At 41.7% G+C, this 21,170-nt stretch overlaps 1 protein-coding gene across 3 annotated transcripts in view; it reads right to left on the bottom strand.

The window, feature by feature from the left end:
* Nucleotides 1-21,170, bottom strand: part of ESRRG (estrogen related receptor gamma) — a 309,940-nt gene that overhangs the window by 96,258 nt on the left and 192,512 nt on the right. For all 3 annotated transcript variants that reach the window (XM_084828792.1, XM_084828789.1, XM_084828793.1), the window contains 2 exons: nt 18,831-18,941; nt 2,023-2,184 (listed from right to left, as the gene is read on the bottom strand). In XM_084828792.1, coding sequence (XP_084684918.1) covers nt 2,023-2,184; nt 18,831-18,941 — 273 coding nt within the window. The remainder of the gene's footprint in view (nt 1-2,022; nt 2,185-18,830; nt 18,942-21,170) is intronic.

Here is a 21,170-nt window from a genome sequence, read left to right as displayed (position 1 = left end):
TGTTGTCTGAAGACATTAAAGTCCGACAGTCCCTGTGGTTATTACCTGCCTAAAATGCCAGCTATTTTAGGACACTGCAATGCCAACACAAATCCACACTGAGTGAAATGTACAAATGCAGCCTTTCATCTTGCTAAAACATGAACAGGTATTTCATTCTTCATCTTCTCAATTCCTGAGTTTAATATCTGTGAAAGGGAACAAAATGACAGCTCTGCAAACTGCCTTGTCTATTAACTCACAAAGCAGTTAAGAGTGGAGTGCCTATGATATCCATGCAGGCTTCTCAGCACTGCAGTGAAAACATGTCCCAATTCTGAGCTGTAGCATGGCATAGAAAAGAGAGAAAAGTGTATGTGTGTGTGGGGGACAGGGGGGAGCACAACCTCCGTGAACCTAAGGAAACCTTAATCCTTAGATGTCTTTAGACACTTTCCAAAAATATTGCTTCCAGTTACTGCAGGTAAGATGTACAAGTAAACGACAAAAAGATGTTGCTGTTTCTTCTCTGAGGAATGTAGGGAGCAAATGGAAATAAAAAGCCAACACAAGTGCATTCTGATCATTAATACTCCTTGCACTATTCAAGTGGCAAAGGACACTGTAGACAGTCACCTCCACACTTTGCTAAGTCAGAGCCACAAGAAATAAGAGTGGCCCTGCCTCTAACCTTAGGCCCGTCTTGCAACAGAGTCCCTTTAAAGCACCAGAACATTCACATACGAGGCACACAAACATGAGCTAATACAGCATTCATTTTTACATACAGTATTTTCTGCTTCAGCCATGTGAACTAGCAAACACCTGTTCTATCCTGACATAAAGGAATTAGCTTTGTGCAGAGCATCAGCTAGATTGGGTGTGGGAATGCTAAGCTATAGCTGCTAGTTTTCTGGAATTCCAGTGACAGTTTATTCATTATGAAACCAAGAAGTAAGAATGATCACCTGCCCTTCTTAGCCAGTTATTTCCCCCACCCCTGATGACCTCTTGTTCCCACTAGATACTCTCGTATTACACATCCCCACCCTCAATCTTAAGTTTCTCTAGTCCCCTTCAGAACAACGCTCATGTGTTATATTAATGTGTGAGTCGGGCTGCCTTGACTTCATGTGCTCCAGCTTGCCCCACCCCCTGCTGTCCACATGTTCAGTGAAAATGTCTGCAGCTGGGAAGGCTTCACTGCTGGACATTCATGCTGTATGTGCAGATGCCAGAGGATGGAGCAAGCTGGAAGGAAAGCACTTCCATTTTATCATAAGAGATTAAGGGATCTCTTTTACTGCCATGTGTTTTTTGGCCAGTACAGAGATATCCCAAGATAACAGATGAAGACCTGTGGGTGTTGTGTGTTATTTAAAATGGCCTCCTGAACAAGCCTTAGTTTAATTAATTAAATGAACAGAGTTTCACAAATGTAATAAGGTAGAAAATATAATCTTCTAAGGGGATTCACTCATAAAACAAGGAGACAGGCCGTGCCACTGGCCCCATGATGACATCCAACAGGTGGCTAGTCCCACATCCCAAAGTCTACATATTGGTGCAGACTTCTGAAGAGGAATTCCTATGTGTGACCAACTGCTCATGAGCAGAGGCTCTACACAACTGGAATGTCCGCTCTACACATGGAGCCCCTTCACACGTGAAGGGAACTCTACTGGCAATAAGAATTATAAAAAATAATACGGACTACAAACCAGTATTGAAGTTTTTCTGAAGTTAATGGGATCTAAATACACCTAAGTGTGCTTTGCAATAATGTGAGCGACAAACCAGTATACTTATGAAAATCTTTTTCTGAAGTCAATGGGATCGAAATATATCTACCTGTGCTTTGCACTGAAATCTTGTTGCCTACCCCTATATTATAATCATCATTTTAAAAACTTGTAAGCTACATAATAACTATATAGAAATAACAAAACAAAGAAAGACAATAAAATAAAATTTAATAAAAATAATATATGTAATGCTTTTTTTTAAAACAGGCAGATTTCACATAAGAGAAATATTCTGTACCTGGAATATGTTTAGCCCATCCAATGATGACCACCAGTTCTCTGTCTGCCAGGTCACAAAGAGTGGTGAGGGCCTTGATGTCACTGTCTGGCACAGTGGGGTCAGGCATGGCATAGATCTTCTCTGGTTCGGCCACCAGCAAATGGGAGACAATCTTGTTATCTGCAAAGACAGATTGGGGCATAGATTACTACTAGTGACTCTATTTTTTATTATAAGTATTTTATTTTGTTCCACTGACTCTACTTAGGATTTACACAAAGATTATAGTCTTCCCACTATAAAATTTGCATTATCACTATTACATTTTGGGATGTAACCCTGACCTACTATTTACTTCAATAGGATCAGGTATGAGCCCATCTTACAGGGATACTGTGAGGACAAATTGGAGATGGGCCCAGTATGCTCTCCTGGTGGGATAAAAATGTTGTTGTACCACGTGGGACTGTGGTTGGGGCAAATGACATTTTAAATGCTTTCCTATGTAAACCAACACCCTGTACATTAAAAAGAAAAAAGCATAGCAGAAAGTAGATTGGGTTAGAGCCTTTGCCCATTATGTGCTGAGACTTTATTTTGTTTTATTTGCAAATTGTTACATGGGGGCGGGGAAGCATTCATAAATTACATACTCCACCTGCAGTCTAAACTGGTACAGTCCATTCTACCATCTGATTCAGATACATGTGTAGGTGAGGACTCATTCATGCTCTTAAAAGCCCAAGATTCTGTCACACCAAAAATCAAAAAACAAAACCCAGGGCAGAAATATACTGATAAAGGAGTGGGGCTATGAAGATGAGAACTGTCTTAATTCTATGGGACAAAACAAACTAGCAGCACTAAAAATGTTTACTAAGGACTTCTGCACTAAGGACACCCTGCCCATCATAAATACATGAATTTTGCTATTCATTGGATATGTAGGCCACAATTATATGAAATGTAAGAATTAACTGTCTGAACAATTAGACAGAGAGATATAGGAATTTAAAACTGGAAACTAAGTCAAGAATCTGCCAAGATGATTTTGGTCCAGGTAATGTTGCCCCCATGCGAGGCTGGACTTGATGGTACCTGGGACCCTTCAGGTGCATCTATGCTTCTAGGAACATTTGAAATAATATAATTTTCCACCTGGGGAAAGGCTGATAAGAATAACTTGGATAAAAATGAAAAGGCTGAATTCTATAATTTCTGGTAGCTGTCTCCAATTAGCATTTTCCATCTCAGAAACCAGATCTTTCCTAATGTGAATAATTCAGTCTATAATGTTTTACAACCCTACTCTTCTGTTAGGTATTCAGCTTCACTCTCTAATAAAAAAAATCTTTAAAAAAAAAAGAATAGAAAGAAACTGGACCTGAATTGTGTAAGGACAGTTGAATTCAGCTTAAAAGCTCTTTCACGGTAATTACAGACATTGTGCCAGGCCACACTATAGTGTCATGAAGGCAGCTGAAAGGTGCCTTGAAAAATAAAGAACACAGCAAAAGGGCACCATCACAGAGTCGAAATAAACAGAAATTTAACACATAAAGGTGCACGTGTATTAATCCAAGTAGTATTAATCCCAATGTATTTTGAGCAATCACCTCTTCATCAGGGAAATCTCTTAAAACTTCTTGGATGACCAATTTCAAAACACGGCACTGATTCTTACAATTGTAGCTGCAAAATTAAGCCACCACATTGGATGTAACCAACAATACAATACTACCAATATGTGGGACTTCAGCAAAGGAGATCGTTACCTTGTCGTGGTGCTGGAGCTTGAGCACCTCAATGACATCATGAGCTAAACCGTGAAAGGACACCCAAGACGGGAAGGTCATGGCAGAGAGGTCAGACTAAATACGATCCCTGGGGAAGGAAACAGCAACCCACCCCAGTATTCTTGCCATGGAAAATAAATGGATCAGTACAACAGAGACATGTCAGTATACCATCGGAAGATGGGACTCCCAGGTCGGAAGATGGTCAAAATGCTACTGGGGAGGAACAGAAGATAAGTTCAACTAGCCCCAGATGTGATGATGCAGCTAGCTCAAAGCCGAAAGGACAGCTAGCAGCCGATGGTGCTGGTGGTGAACGACGAATCCGATGTTCTAAAGATCAACACACCATAGGAACCTGGAATGTAAGATCTATGAGCCAGGGCAAATTGGATGTGGTTATTGGGGAGATGTCAAGATTAAATATAGACATTTTGGGTGTCAGTGAACTGAAATGGCCTGGAATGGGCCACTTCACATCAAATGGCCACCAGATCTACTACTGTGGACAAGAGGACCACAGAAGAAATGGAGTAGCCTTCATAATTAATAATAAAGTGGCTAAAGCAGTGCTTGGATACAATCCAAAAAATGACAGAATGATCTCAATTTGAATTCAGAGTAAGCCATTTAACATCACAGTGATCCAAATATACGCCCCAACCACAGATGCTGAAGAAGCAGAAGTAGATCAGTTCTATGAGGATCTGCAGCACCTACTGGATAGTATGCCAAACAAAGATGTTATTTTCATTACAGGAGGCTAGAATGCTAAGGTGGTTAGTCAACGACACCTGGAATTACAGGCAAGCATGATCTGGGAGAACAAAATGAAGCAGGACATAGGCTGATAGAATTTTGCCAAGACAACTCACTGTGCATAACAAACACTCTCTTCCAACAACCTAAGAGATGACTTTATTCATGGACTTCACCAGATGGTCGACACCGAAATCAGATTGACTACATCCTTTATAGCCAAAGGTGGCGGACATCTATGCAGTCAGTAAAAACAAGACCTGGAGCTGATTGTAGTTCAGATCACGAACTTCTTATTGCACAATTTAGAATCAGACTAAAGAGAATAGGGAAGACCCAGAGATCAGTTAGATATGAGCTCACGAATATTCCTCATGAATATGCAGTGGAGGTGAAGAATAGATTTAAGGGACTAGATAGTAGATAGGGTCCCGGAAGAACTATGGACAGAAGTCCGCAACATTGTTCAGGAGGTGGCAACAAAAAAGTCCCAAAGAAAAAGAAAACCAAGAAGACAAGATGGCTGTCTGCTGAGACACTGGAAGCAGCCCAAGAAAGAAGGAAAGCAAAAGGCAACAGTGATAGGGGGAAAGATGCCCAATTAAATGCAAAATTCCAGAGGTTAGCCAGAAGAGATAAGGAATTATTTTAAAACAAGCAATGCGTGGAAGCGGAAGAAGATAATAGAATAGGAAGGACAAGAGACCTCTTCCAGAAAATTAGAAACATCGGAGGTAAATTCCAGGCAAAAATGGGTATGATCCAAAACAAAGATGGCAAGGACCTAACAGAAGCAGAAGAGATCAAGAAAAGGTGGCAAGAATATACAGAAGATCTGTATAGGAAGGATAATAATATGGGGAATAGATTTGACGGTGTGGTCAGTGAGCTAGAGTCAGACATCCTGAAGACTGAGGTTGAATGGGCCTTAAGAAGCATCGCTAACAACAAGGCAGCAGGAGATGATGGTATCCCAGCTGAACTGTTTAAAATCTTGCAAGATGATGCTGTCAAGGTGATGCATGCCATATACCAGCAAATTTGGAAAACACAAGAATGGCCAAGAGATTGGAGAAGATCAACTTATATTCCCATACCAAAAAAGGGAAGCACCAAAGAATGTTCAAACTATCGAACAGTGGCACTTATTTCACATGCCAGTAAGGTAATGCTCAAGATCTTGCAAGGGAGACTCCAGCAATTCATGGAACGAGAATTGCCAGACGTACAAGCTGAGTTTAGAAAAGGCAGAGGAACTAGAGACCAAATTGTTTTAGAATAGTGAATAGTTACTGTCATTTTTTTTTGATGACAGTATTCCAGCCGAGCTATTTAAAATCCTAAAAGATTATGCTGTTAAAGTGCTGCATTCAATATGCCAACAAATCTGGAACACTCAACAGTGGCCACAAGACTGGAAAAGGTCAGTTTACATTCCAATTCCAAAGAAGGGCAACGCCAAAGAGTGTTCAGACTACCGCACAATTGCGCTCATTTCACATGCCAGCAAGGTGATGCTCAAAATCCTACAAGCTAGGCTTCAGCAGTATGTGAACCGAGAACTACCGGAAGTACAAGCTGGGTTTAGAAGAGGCAGAGGAACTAGAGATCAAATCACCAACATTCGCTGCATCATGGAGAAAGCAAGAGAATTCCAGAAAAACGTCTATTTCTGCTTCATTGACTACGCTAAAGCCTTTGTGTGGATCACAACAAACTGTGGCAAATTCTTAAAGTGATGGGAGTACCAGACCACCTTACCTGTCTCCTGAGAAACCTGTACGAGGGTCAAGAAGCAACAGTCAGAACCAGACATGGAACAACCGATTGGTTCAAAATTGGGAAAGGAGTACGACAAGGCTGCATATTGTCATCCTGCTTATTTAACTTATATGCAGAGTACATCATGAGAAATGCCGGGTTGGATGAATCAGAGGTCGGAATTAAGATTGCTGGGAGAATTATCAACAACCTCCGATATGCAGACGATACCACCCTAATGGCAGAAAGCGAAGAGGATCTCAAGAGCCTCTTGTTGAGGGTGAAAGAGGAGAGTGCAAAAGCTGGTTTGAAACTCAACATTAAAAAAACAAAGATCATGGCATCTGGCCCCATCACTTCCTGGCATATAGAAGGGGAAGAAATGGAAGCAGTGACAGATTTTACTTTCTTGGGCTCCAAGATCACCGCAGACGGTGACTGTAGCCATGCAATTAAAAGACACTTGCTCCTTGGGAGGAAAGCTATGGCAAACCTAGACAGCATAGTAAGAAGCAGAGACATAACCTTGCCGACAAAGGTCCGTCTAATCAAAGCTATGGTTTTCCCAGTAGTAATGTATGGCTGTGAGAGCTGGACTATAAGGAAGGCTGAGTGCCGAAGAATTGATGCTTTCGAACTGTGGTGCTGGAGAAGACTCTTACGAGTCCCCTGGACTGCAAGGAGGTCAAATCAGTCCATCCTAAAGGAAATCAACCCTGAGTGCTCAGTGGAAGGACAGATACTGAAGCTGACGCTCCAATATTTTGGCCACCTAATGCGAAGAGAAAACTCCCTGGAAAAGACCCTGATGCTGGGAAAGACTGAAGGCAAAAGGAGAAGGGGACGGCAGAGGATGAGATGGCTAGATAGCATCACGGATGCAATGAATATGAACTTGAGCATGCTCCGGGAGAGAGCGCAGGACAGGAAGGCCTGGCGTGCTATGGTCCATGGGGTCACGAAGAGTCGGACACGACTGAACGACTGAACAACAACAAGTGAATAGTTTTATTCACTATTCTAAAGCCTTTGAATGCGTGGATCATCACAAATTGTGGCAAGTTCTTGGTGGTATGGGGATACCAAGTCATCTTGTCTGCCTCCTGAGGAATCTGTATAACGACCAAGTAGCAACGGTAAGAACAGACCATGGAACAACGGACTGGTTTAAGATTGGGAAAAGAGTACGACAGGGTTGTATACTGTCACCCTACCTATTCAACCTGTACGCAGAACACATCATGCGACGTGCTGGGCTTGATGAAGCCAAGGCTGGAATTAAAATCGCTGGAAGAAACATTAACAATCTCAGATATGCAGATGATACCACTTTGATGGCTGAAAGTGAGGAGGAGCTGAGGAACCTCATGATGACGGTGAAAGAAGAAAGTGCAAACGTTGGGTTGCAGTTAAACCTCAAAAAACCAAGATTATGGCAACCAGCTTGATTGATAACTGGCAAATAGAGGGAGAAAATGTGGAGGCAGTGACAGACTTTGTCTTTCTAGGCGCAAAGATTACTGCAGACGCTGACTGCAGCCAGGAAATCAGAAGACGTTTACTTCTTGGAAGGAGAGCAATGACAAATCTTGATAAAATAGTGAAGAGCAGAGACATCACACTGACAACAAAGGTCCGCACAGTTAAAGCAATGGTATTCCCTGTAGTAACCTATGGCTGCGAGAGCTGGACCACAAGGAAGGCTGAGCATCCTGAACCACTTCAGATAACATCCTGAACCGCTTGGGACATGGCTACATAACAAACCATCTCCTTCTGCATGAGTCTGCCCAAACCTTTCATTCTTCATTTAAGGTGTCATCTGAAATTAGGGAGGTGGTGACCAGACTGGGGGCCTTCTCAGTTTTGGGACCTCAGGTATAGAAATCCATTCCCAGATAAGCTCAGCTGTTGGCAAATGTTATACCTTTTTAGCATCAGGTGAAGACTGTAATTGCCCAAGCATTCCAGTATGTTCTGTAGCTGATTTTAGTGTTTTTATAGATTTGTTGGATCGTAGTGGGGTTTGCTGTAGCTTTTCATTATTTTTGTCTTTATTATTTTATTGGACTAGTTTTAAAAAATAGAGTCCTGTTACTGAAGAGCAGCTCATATATTGATTGAGTAAATAAATAAATATTAACTGAGATATCTTTCAGGTGCAATGAGCTTGCCTGCCTTTTGTTCTGGGAGCCCACTGAGAATGTATATATTAGATTTTGAATGTATATATTAGATTTTGAATGTATATATTAGATTTTGTGCCTCAGTTTCAAGTTGCACTGATTTAAATCAAAGCAATTTAAATCAATGATTTAAATCAATGATTCAAATCACCAAGAAAAGGGGCCAATTTAAATCATGTTTTCCATTGATACTTCTTCATATATTTCCTAAACAATGATGGGAATCTGACCACTAAACCATGTCAATTTACAACTAAATAGAGCATTTACACTTGTTTCAGTCTTATGGCCAGGCCTTCCATCTATTTAGCACTGTATATGTTAGGCACACTTTGCTTTTTTCCTTATAAGGGAATGTCTTTAAATATTCCATGTAGCTTCATTCTTATGACCAGCAGTCTAGGTAGAATTAAAATATTCATATTTGAGAAATTATCAAATTGATTCTTCATTTATATAGAAAAGGCTTTTTTAACTTAGGGCACAATGCTGACTGGAGAATGCTGGGAGTTGTAGGACTTTTTTCTGTCTAAACATGCACAGGACTGCACCCTTAATGTAGCTGGTAGAAGGCATTGATTCAGTTTAGAAAGTAACTGTAGAGCTAACATGCCTTTATTCAGATTATTTAATATTAACCAAGTTATTAAGATAAACTTAGCATTTACATTTTTTTAAACAATCCAACTTAAAACATCAAAATAAAATGTTTAATTTAAAATAAAATAGTATTTATCATCAGTTTTAATCCAGACAGGGACAACTTGCTTCAGGCAGCACCATGAGGGGAATAGGCAGAATAGGTGAAGGTAGAACCTGGTGTCTGAATTGTGCAGCAAGACTTTTTAATCATTAGTCCTAGTGGAGTGGGCAGCATTTGAACTCCTCTTCAGCAGCAAAATGTCTTAGGCCAATACTGGACCCAGAAAACCAGAAATAACTTTTATTCTCATTTTGTTGTTGTTCAGTCGTTCAGTCGTGTCCGACTCTTCGTGACCCCATGGACCATAGCACACCAGGCCTTCCTGTCCTGCGCTCTCTCCCAGAGTGTGCTCAAGTTCATATTCATTGCATCGGTGATGCTATCATCCTCTGTCGTCCCCTTCTCCTTTTGCCTTCAGTCTTTCCCAGCATCAGGGTCTTTTCCAGAGAGTTTTCTCTTCGCATTAGGTGGCCAAAATATTTGAGCTTCAGCTTCAGTATCTGTCCTTCCAATGAGCACTCAGGGTTGATTTCCTTTAGGATGGACTGATTTGACCTCCTTGCAGTCCAGGGGACTCATAAGAGTCTTCTCCAGCACCACAGTTTGAAAGCATCAATTCTTCGGCGCTCAGCCTTCCTTATAGTCCAGCTCTCACAGCCATACATTACTACTGGGAAAACCATAGCTTTGATTAGTCGGACCTTTGTCGGCAAGGTGATGTCTCTGCTTCTTACTATGCTGTCTAGGTTTGCCATAGCTTTCCTCCCAAGGAGCAAGCGTCTTTTAATTGCATGGCTACAGTCACCGTCTGCGGTGATCTTGGAGCCCAAGAAAGTAAAATCTGTCACTGCTTCCATTTCTTCCCCTTCTATATGCCAGGAAGTGATGGGGCCAGATGCCATGATCTTTGTTTTTTTAATGTCGAGTTTCAAACCAGCTTTTGCACTCTCCTCTTTCACCCTCAACAAGAGGCTCTTTAGATCCTCTTCGCTTTCTGCCATTAGGGTGGTATCGTCTGCATATCGGATGTTGTTGATAATTCTCCCGGCAATCTTAATTCCGACCTGTGATTCATCCAACACGGAGTTTCTCATGATGTACTCTGCATATCAGTTAAATAAGCAGGGTGACAATATGCAGCCTTGTCGTACTCCTTTCCCAATTTTGAACCAATCGGTTGTTCCATGTCTGGTTCTTACTGTTGCTTCTTGACCCTCGTACAGGTTTCTCAGGAGACAGGTAAGGTGGTCTGGTACTCCCATCACTTTCAGAATTTACCACAGTTTGTTGTGATCCACACAATCAAAGGCTTTAGCGTAGTCAATGAAGCAGAAATAGACGTTTTTCTGGAATTATTCTCATTTACACTAATATAAATGATATTGAAATGCACGAACTATTGGATCTATGCTTATGAGAAATAGTTGTAAGTCTAAGATCACTTTTTTACATGATATTTAGCTGATATGGGTAGATTTATTAAGATCATAGATTAGCACATTACATGTACAATACCTACATACAGCGTAGATAATTATACAGAAAATCAAAAAGACTAACATGGCCCCAGAGTATTAGACTGGTGGAATAGTACTATTTTACTAAAGGTGTGCGGCAAGCATCAGCAGCTGCACAAACCTGGTCACCTTTTCTGTGATCTGAGTATCCTGATAAGAAAGAATAACAGAAAGATAAAATTTGTTTGATCTGCCTGGCATTTTTTTGTATAATACGTGTAATAAAAGCACGACACATTTCTCGATAAAAAGATGTACATGATATCACTGGTTCTGAAAATTGTTTTCTACATATATAATTTCTTTCTATGTATAGCTTAGCTGAGTGACATATCTCCAGTAATATGTAATACAAAAAGGAGAAAAATGAAAAAATGCCACATGCCACACAAAAGGAGCCTAGAGTCCTTTTCATACGTTCAGTAAATGCATGGATGGGGGCTGTAATCCCTGCTTTCAACCTCCACACATTAATCTGAAGGTTTAAATAGAGTCTACATGTGTATAATGTCTAGGCTCTCTCCATACCATAAAGAATCCTGTGAAAAAAATGCTCCCAAACATACATGAATCATAGAATAGTAGGGTTGGAAGGGATATATTGAAGTCTATATTGGATTGATTACAGGCATTGGCTCATTGAGATACCTGAGAATTTTGTTCCTGTTCTCAACCCCAAATGCAAAAATGAGGAAGAGCATAATTCTCAGGAATTTTCGCAATTTTCTGCGCTTGTATTTGTGTTTATGCACACTTTTCTGTTTAGCCTATGGCCCCTGCTGGGTGGCTGGAATGCCGCAATCACTGGGGCATTAGATCAGGTGGCTCCAAAACGCCCTCTCCCGCTGAACAGGGCTCGGACTGCACCATGGTTCAATCCGCGGTTACGAGCTCTGAAACAGAAGGTGAGACGGCTAGAGCGCCGGTGGTGGAAGTCTCGCTCCAAAGACGATCAGACACGGGCTAGAGCTGTATCTTCAGCCTATCACATGGCGGTGAAGGCAGCAAAAAAGGAATATTATGCTGCCTCTATCGCGTCTGCAGAGTGCTGTCCCAGGAGGCTGTTCCAAGTGGTCCGGAGCCTGGTCGGTCCTGTGGCGACTGGACCACTGGAGCATTCTAAGGCCTCCTGTGAGGCCTTGGCAAGGCACTTTGCAGATAAAATTGATCAGATTAGGAGTGTTACTCCGTGCACTGTGGATACAGTTAGTGAGTGAGAGGCGGCCTGTGGCAAACCGGTCTTGTGGGATCGGTTCCAGCTTCTTCCTCCTGATGAAGTGGACAAGGTGCTTTCATCTGTAAGGCCGACCACCTGCTTATTTGATTTTTGCCCATCTTGGCTCATTATGGGCTGCAGAGAGAGGCTGGGTGAGGGGATCAGGGTGGTGGTAAACGCCTCCCTTGAGGAGGGAGTGATGCCATCAGCCCTCAAGGAGGCAGTGATAAGACCGCTCTTAAAGAAGCCTGCCTTGGATCCTCAAATTCTGAACAACTTTCGCCCAGTCTTAAATCTGCCATTTTTGGACAAGGTGATTGAGCGGGTGGTGGCAATGCAGTTGAAGGCACACTTGGAAGAAACTGATTATCTAGACCCATTTCAGTCGGGCTTCAGGCTTGGGCATGGGACAGAAACGGCCTCGGTTGCCTTGGTAGATGATTTGAGGAGGGCTCTGGATAGGGGTGAATGTTCCTTCCTTGTTCTCCTCGACCTCTCAGCGGCTTTTGATACCGTTGACCATGGTATCCTCCTGGACCGCATGGAGGGTTGGGCACTGGAGACACCGTATTGCAGTGGTTCCAGTCCTTCCTCTCCGGTAGGTACCAGAGGGTAGCACTGGGAGAGGAGGTTTCCACTAGGGATGTACGAAAGTCACTTACCTTTTCGAAGGGTGACATTCGTGGTGGTGGGGAGGCGCTCCGTCCCTCCCCCCAAAATTCTGGCTGGGGAGGGAGGCGCTCCGTCCCTCCTCCCCGAATCCTGGCCGGCCGGCTCCGCTCCGCAGGGATTCTGCGGAGCAGCCGGCCGGCTCCGCCAGCGGCCGGACATCCGGCCGCTGGCTAGCAGGGACGCAAATGGCGGCGGCCGCAGCCAGCGCCATTTGCATCCCTGCAGTCAGCCGTGATAGGCTACATAAATGTTTACGTAGCCTATCACGGCTGATTTAAAAGGAAAAAAAACAATGCGCGTACGCAAATGGCGGCGCCCATGGGCGCCGCCATTTGCGTTCCTTATTTTGGCACGTCTTAGTCTACGTAAACATTTACGTAGACTAAGACGGCGAAAATAAGGGGAACGCAAATAGCATAGCGTCTACGCTATTTGCATTCCCCTTATTTTCGCCGTCTTAGTCTACGTAATTGTTTACGTAGACTAAGACGTGCCAAAATAAGAAACGCAAATGGTGGCGCCCATGGGCGCCACCATTTGCATATGCGCGTTTTTTTTTCTTTTAAATCAGCCGTGATAGGCTACGTAAACATTTACGTAGCCTATCACGGTGTTTTTTAAAAATCTAGCCGTGATAGGCTACGTAAATCTTTACGTAGCCTATCACGTTTTTTGTTGTTTTTTTTAACTGGAAATGGCGGCGGTGGCAGCCGGTTGGAAGACTGGCCGCCGGAGCCGCCGCCGCACCGCCGCCAGAGCCGCCGCCAGGAAGATCCGCCCAAGGTAAGTCCCGTCCCGGGGGGGCGGGGGGGCAGACCGTTCCGCCACCAATTTCGGGGGGCCGAATGCACTGGCATTCGGCCTCCCCGAGATCCATGGCAGAATTCTCTGACATCCCTATTTCAGACCCGTGGCCACTCACTTGTGGGGTGCCACAGGATTCCATCTTCTCCCCGATGCTATTTAACATCTATGTGAAGCCGCTGGAGCCTATCATCAGGAGGTTTGGGGTGCTGTGTCATCAATATGCGGATGACACGCAGCTCTACCTCTCGTTCAAATCTTCACCACGGTTGGCCGTAGAATCCCTGTTCAAATGTCTGGAGATGGTGAGTGGCTGGCTGGGGAGGAATAAGCTGAAGCTGAACCCTGACAAGACTGAGGTACTTTTGGTGGGAGACAAGAGGAGGCTGGGGGATGTTGACCTGGTGTTGAATGGGTTACGGCCACCCTTGAAAGACCAGGTCCGCAGCCTGGGGGTCATTTTGGACTCCCAGCTGTCCATGGAGGCTCAGGTGTCAGCTGTGAGCCGGACAGCGCTGTACCAACTGCATCTGATACAGCGGCTGCGCCCCTTCCTTCCTGACCATCTGCTCCCATCAGTAGTACATGCCCTGGTCTCCTCTCGTTTAGACTACTGTAATGCGCTCTACGTGGGGTTACCCTTGAAGACCATTCGGAAGCTGCAGCTGGTACAGAACCCGGCGGCTCACCTGATTAAAGGCAGCTGCCGGTGAGATCATATCACTCCAGTGCTGAAGGAGTTGCACTGGTTACCAGTTGTTTTCCAGGCCAAATTCAAGGTGTTAGTTTTGACCTTTAAAACCCTATATGGTTCTGGCCCAGCCTATGTTAAGGAGCGCCTCCAGCAACACCAGACAGGCCACTTAACAAGATCAGCCTCGGATGGCCTTCTCTCTGTCCCATCATCCAGGACAGCTAGACTGGTGGGGACGAGGGAGAGGGCCTTTTCTGTGGTGGCCCCCACTCTGTGGAACTCCCTCCCTAGGGAACTCCGCCATGCCCCCTCTTTAATGAGCTTCCGTCGTGCATTAAAAACGTGGTTGTTCAGGCAGGCATTTGGGGTGGGTTAGGGTATTTTAGAAAACACTTTTATTGTAGAATGTTATTGTTTTAAACTGTTTTATTATATGCTGTACATCACCCAGAGTGGCTTGGTGACCAGCCAGATGGGCAATTAATAAATTTAATAATAAATAAATGGAGGGTAGTGCATATTTTTGGTGTGTATGTTTAAAAATGTACATTTTTTTTCAAATTGGAAAAAAGATGCTTGGGTTTGGAGATGTGGACGAGGTGAACTGGGATTCGAGAAGGAATTCAGGGAACATTGTATGTTCGCTTATCCCTACTGGCTCAAATGCCTCACATCAGGGCTTGCTCCTGCATGATGCTGTACATATTGCTTCTGACCCTCTGTGGAAAGTTAGGCAAATCTTTATATGCTTCTCAAAATTAGGACTTGAGCATGTCTTCAAAAGTCAATATAAGGAAAATCTAATGTCAATGCCCAAAATGTCTCAGGTGATCGTACAAACATGTAACATAGGTACAATAGGAAACCTTTAGGCTCTTGAACATTTTATCATAGCTACACTTGGTATAGACTGAGCTTTCTCATTCTGGTTTTCAGCCTACAGAAAAGAAAATTGAGGGAGAACAGCTGCATGACCCCACATTATGCCTAAGATTTTCCAGGGAACCATCTCAAGGAAAACCTTGCAAAAGTCAAGTTTTGCTCCTCTAACTGTGCTAATAGCGGGCACAATGGGTGAAGCATGCCGCTTCCTGTATGCCACTGCTTGGGAGAAAGTGTACATGAACTTTACTTCCTTGTCTGATCCAAGCTTCAGAGGCTTTGGGGAAAGGAAGTAATGCCTTCCCTCACACTTTAAAAGTTGTTCTTTCAGACTAGCATATCAGTAGTAGAACACATTTAAATGTACAAGTACCTAGAACAGCATATCTGTCTGTTTAAAACTTTCATAGCTTAGTGGAAAAAAAGGTTAGACTACCATTCTGGTTCTTCAGTGCCCACTGATTATTATAAACATTGTGTTGATATTTACTGGAAAGACACAGTTAAGCAAAGGGAACTCAAGTCTACCGCTGAGTAACTGGCTTAACACGAGTTTCCAAAGTGACCGCCATCCTGCATGCAGTTAGGTTGCTAAAATCCCATTGATGTCAACTGCAAAGCTTAACTGTGTGCAGAAACTGCAGCCAATAGCTTTAAAACTTGAAAAAATGCATTCTAAAAAGATGCTATAAATGCTCTGTTGTTTCATTTATTCTGGAGTTCTGATCTATTTGTCTCTAGTATTTTACAAATGTGTATGTCAGAAAGGTGAGGTATGTCAGTCCTTCATGAAACAAATGCAGGAGCCAACTGCAAGACATCACATCAAGCATGCTTTATTATTATTATTAATAAGGGCTTTTTTGAAAGTGACAACAGGAACGCTTTTAGTCTGTAATGCATCACTTATGAATGATGTTGATCTGGGATAGGAAGTGGAAGAGGGCTGTTTTAAACAGTGAGTGGACATTCTAGCTAATGTAGATTGTGTATTCAAATTAAAGATGAAAGAAATTCAAAAATTGATTTCAGTGTTACTTACTCTTTTGAACTGGAGGTAGATGTTAATTCTTTCATAAGAATTGCAGGAGCTATGCCAACAAAAACAATCTCCCTAACCCCATATGCTAGTATTTTCAAATTGATAAATGGGGAATATTTATTGCATTTAAAATAACGGATTTCAGTTTTAACATTTTCTAGTAAACAGTTTCCCTCAATAATATCAAACTTTTGGTTGGCACAAACATACACACATCATTCCATTCATCTATTGACTTATTATCCCACAGTTGTCTTTTACAGTTCATTTTACCTCCTAAAAATAAATCACCAAAATAAATTGGTAAATATTTTCATAATTTTTCTTAAAGAGTCCCTTTTTGTGTTGCAAATAAAAATATTTTTTTTAAAGAGTCCTTGGTTTGTCTAGCATTATCAATAAAATGTATGCAGGCAGAACATAAGCTACTTGGATTTTGAAACTCAGCAAATAATTATCACAGTTCTAGATTTTCTGCGGTGCAAATTTTGACAAATTCAGTTTTCAAAAAAACAAAACACAGAAGAGATGGGGAGAAGTAGAAAAACAGAAAATATTCTGTTTTTCTGTGTTTTTTTCTTCTTCAAAGATAAACATTTCCCCTTGTGCAGTAATTCAGAATGCTGTACCATGTAATTTATGCTTCACAAAATTTCAACACCATTTCATGACAAGACGTGTAGGCAGACCACTGGGTTCTGATGAAAAGAAAGAAAATAAAAATGGGGTGGGGTCAAGCAAGAATTATAACATGTCCTAATCTCTATTATTTTGCTATCAGGGAAAGCATTACAAGTACTGAAGTACAAATACAGGGGCATTTTGAATGTGCTCAGAAGCCCCATCACTCAGAATAGCCGCAAGCGCAGTTCCTAGGTAAATCTTATTTAACGTTTCCCTAATTAGAATCAATAAAACCCAATTTTCATTCCACTGCCTTTGTCGTGCTCAAACTATCTGTCAGAACCTAGAAAATCTCCCCAGCTACTTCTTCAGGCACAGTGATTTCACTGCTTCCTCCTGACAATTGCTGAAATGAATGAAAAGAAAAAGTTAACTTATATAAGGTGCTTCTAACAGGATGAATTAAGTATCAGGGAGCCATTAAATTTGTTTAAAAAATGATATGTGAAGACTGGAGGCTAATTTATCTTGGCTAATACAATCCTCTAAAATAGATTTAGTTATCTTCTCTCATGTTGCACAATATACCACTTTGGCTAGACACACAGAGAGCACAATTTACTGAGAAGTTATCCTGCACTGGTCCCTTTGAAATGAATGGGAGCTGCAGAACAGCACAGAACTATTCTTTTGTTCAGCTCCCATTCTTTTCAATGGGGTTTCTCAGGACATCTTACGGGTAGATTGTGCCCTTTCAATTCTTCACATTTTTAGCCTGACAGCGTTAACCTGCGTCTGTGATAAAAAGACTTAATTGCATGTGCAGAGCTGTCAGCAGTTCAACTCAATGGCACAATATAAAATAAATGAAAAGCTGGCAATCTGTGCACCCAGAAAATCTAAACCGCTAATGAAATTAAGCATTAGAGTTTATTGAATTTTATTGTATTATCAGAAAGTTTTTATTATAATGCGCAAAATCTGCTTAATGCAACCCTAGATTGTATTTACAGAGTGGTGGAACAGCTTATGCAGACTGTGTGGAAGATGCCAGATTGGACAATGAAGGTATAATCAGCATAATGTTTTTTTGGAAAGGCAAAAGGAAACGATGCCATATGTTCACTTAAGCCTTAATTTTATGTAAAACTGGTTTCTTTTCCCTTTGATATAGCTAAAATGCCCTTTTGCTTACAGTTCAAACTCTATTTATTTGCTTTCCAGATCTCCATATGCTCATGTGTATTGTACACAGCAGTGTCCCCTACTGGGAAATGGGAGGTGAAAAACAACATACTGCTTTTTTTACACAACCAGGTAAGTGCCATCAATGTAATCCTCAGAGCCTTTTATTACTCTTGTCCAAAGTAGAGGCTTTTGTACCCTAGAGTCTGTACCACTGTTTAGGCACCAAAAACAGCCATTTTGAAAGTCACATACAAAAGGATTAGTAAGTGCTCCTGGTTGCTAATTCATGTTTTTGTTGGCTAACCAATCTCCCTCTTGTGCTGGACTACGTTATTATACTTGCTTTAGAGAATTAGCATTGCTTCCTCATGCATTTGTACAATCTGCAAACCTTTTAACTTATCTGTCTATATCTTGATCTTTCTTTTAAAATTAGCTGGATATGAGAAAATTAACACCTCAGTGTTAGGCACATCAGCAAACCCCCTCCCCCCATGCATGTTGTAAATGTACAACATTCCTGTTTTAATCTAATACAAGTGAGTGTGTCAACCTTCTATTGCTATAAATTAATGAGGCTCCTAATGTATTTTCATTGGGAGGTTGAGCAGTCAAACTCATTTAGTTAGTGAAAACTACAAAAATCACTTTCTTGTAAAATCTGAGACTAGAAGCTTCAATGAACTAATGATCACAGCATGAGCCGTTTTATGTACCACGGAAAATAAAGATCACCTGTAAATGTAAAATTTGTACTGCATAAATTGTGCATTAGCAAGCTCTCACCCTTAAAAGCATATTTCCTTTGACTGTTCTGAGAGAGGATAAGGATGAAAAGAATAGTTTACAAAACCATCATTGATAAGGAACATAATGAATATAATTCATTTGTGATTCTTCTTGCTTTACTGAGATTTTCATGGCATAAAGATGCACCTCCTGTGTACATATTAAGAAAAACACCATCCTCTGATGTACTTACATGGCTTTTTGGCTGGCTGAACTAGCTGAGGATTCAGGTATGGGCTATTCTCTGCATCTATTCTGCGCTTGTACTTCTGGCGACCTCCGCGTACTCTGTCTAGGCGCACTCCTAATAAAATAAATGGAGATGTGTTTAAGATACTTTCCTACAAATGTATTAAATAACTACTTGAAACCTTCCAAGAAATCAGTCAGGGTTCATGGTTCTTGCCTGAAAACTGTAGCAACGGAAAATAATGGGAACAAAACAGTATTTGTGAACAATTACAATTTTAGTTTTACACATACACAGAAGAATTAGGAAATATTTCAATTATTTCAATAAATTACTAGGGACAACGGAATCTGACCAACTAATTATCCACAGAGAGCTAAAGTCATATTTGGTAAATGCTCTATTATGTTTAACAGTTGTGAGCAAAACATAAAACAGATTTGTCAATCTAGTGTCATTTTAAAAAACTGAGTATACCCAATGATTGAAACTTGCCATTTAAATCTACCTCAGTGATCACTAGAATGTTCTGTGAACACTTAGTGCCTCATAGATATACACATATTTATTTAGTATATTCCCTTTATTTCTGGTATTCAGGCGTGAGTGCTGATGTTTATGTAGCTAACGTGGCACCACCCATACACAAGAGGCTATTAGCAGGCTTGGTGGAGCCCTGTGTTTGTAAAAAGTATTAAAAAATCCAGAAAACTGGATTGGAGGGGAAAATATAATGGAATGGAGTATCCTAGAGGAGGACTTGCTTGACTGATTGGAATACTAAACAAGAACACTCCACATGGCGTGTTGGAGGTCCCACTTGTATTGCCCTTCAGCCAAGTGGGCCCAAGGATGGTTCAGAATAAAATACAAACAAAATCAATGCAATAAACAATATATCAACACAAATAAATTATAATAAAACCTCAATGAAGCAAACGTTAAAATAGCTTAAGGCACAGAACTCAAAAAGCCTGCGAGAATAACAAAGTCTTCACCTGGCACTGAAAAGATAACATCAGGCAAGCCTCCCTAGGCAACCCACCTGGCACAAGCACTGAAAAGGCCCTCTTCCTGAGTTACCACCCACCTCATCTCAGATTGTGGAGTGCCTGAAGAAGAGCCTTATTGATGCACATGGGCAGGTTGATGTGGGAAAAGGTTTCTTTCAGGTACTTAGATCCCAAACCACTTAGGACTTTAAAGGAAGGCACCGGCACTTTGAATTGTGCTTGGAACTAGTCCAGAGGCCAATGCAGTTCTTTAATCACTGGTGCAATATGATCCCAACATCCAGTCCCAGTGGCCTAGCATCTGTAGTCTGAACTAACTGCAATCTCTGGGCAGTCTCAAAAAGTAGGTTCACATATAATTCATTCTTTCTTTCTTTCTTTCTTTCTTTCTCTCTCTCTCTCTCTCTCTCTCTCTTTCTTTCTTTCTCTTGACCTGTCCTGTCCTGTCCATCTGCCCACTAACTAATATTCTCTGGGTGGATTATAGTAGTAGCATTATAGTAGTTGATCCTCAATGTCACCAAGGTATGAATTACTATGGTCAGGCTTTCCCTGTGGAAGAGAGGCCACAGCTGGTACACTGATCACAGCAGATGAAAGGCCACATTGGCCTGCAGTGAATGACAAAACTGTAAACCAGACTGCAAACCTAATCCTTTATTCCAGGGGTACAGAACCTCAGGCCTATGGGCAAAATCTGGCCCTCCTGGGGTCCCAATCCAGCCTTCCAGGGTTCTGCAGATGGCCACATTCCTTTTCTTCAACCACTGATCGTTTGATGGTTTCCCAGCTTTTGAACAGTTTTCCCCACATTCTAAAAGCCTCTCCTAAGGCTTACTTACTGGCAGTAAGAGCTTTACGTGAAAATATGCTCGTATTTTGGCCCTGCCCCCTTTTACCTTTGGCCCTGCCCACCACTGGAATGGTAGAGAAGCTCTCAGAAAAAACTGAGAGCTTCTCTAAAACTGAATTTGGCCCTTGGGCTCAAAGCACTTAAACACCCCTACTTTGCTCAAATAAATGGGTATATAGGACAGATTTATTGACAAGTCATTTCCCAAATTTCTCAAGGCATTTCAACCATAAATATTCTTCCTTCCTTGAGGAATAAGAAATGCATATTTGTATAATCGCATAATCACATGAGAAAAACTGTACATGTGAGTTGTGCTGCTCCATAGCATCAATAAGGTGAACAAATATATATGATACATATTACTGATGGTTATATGTGGGCTAGATCAGTTGATGGGAGGGAAGGCACAGAATACATTCAGTTTTCCAAAATATAGGCAACCTGTACAGAAGTAAGTGAAGACAGATGTACTGA

The sequence above is a fragment of the Heloderma suspectum genome, chromosome 1, assembly GCF_057233095.1.
Source record: "Heloderma suspectum isolate Gila_16-S chromosome 1, 16-S_ref, whole genome shotgun sequence".
NCBI classification, from domain to species: Eukaryota; Metazoa; Chordata; class Lepidosauria; order Squamata; family Helodermatidae; genus Heloderma; species Heloderma suspectum.
The sequence above is the reverse complement of the archived record's forward strand: the minus strand, read 5'-3'. Positions and strand labels throughout refer to the sequence as shown.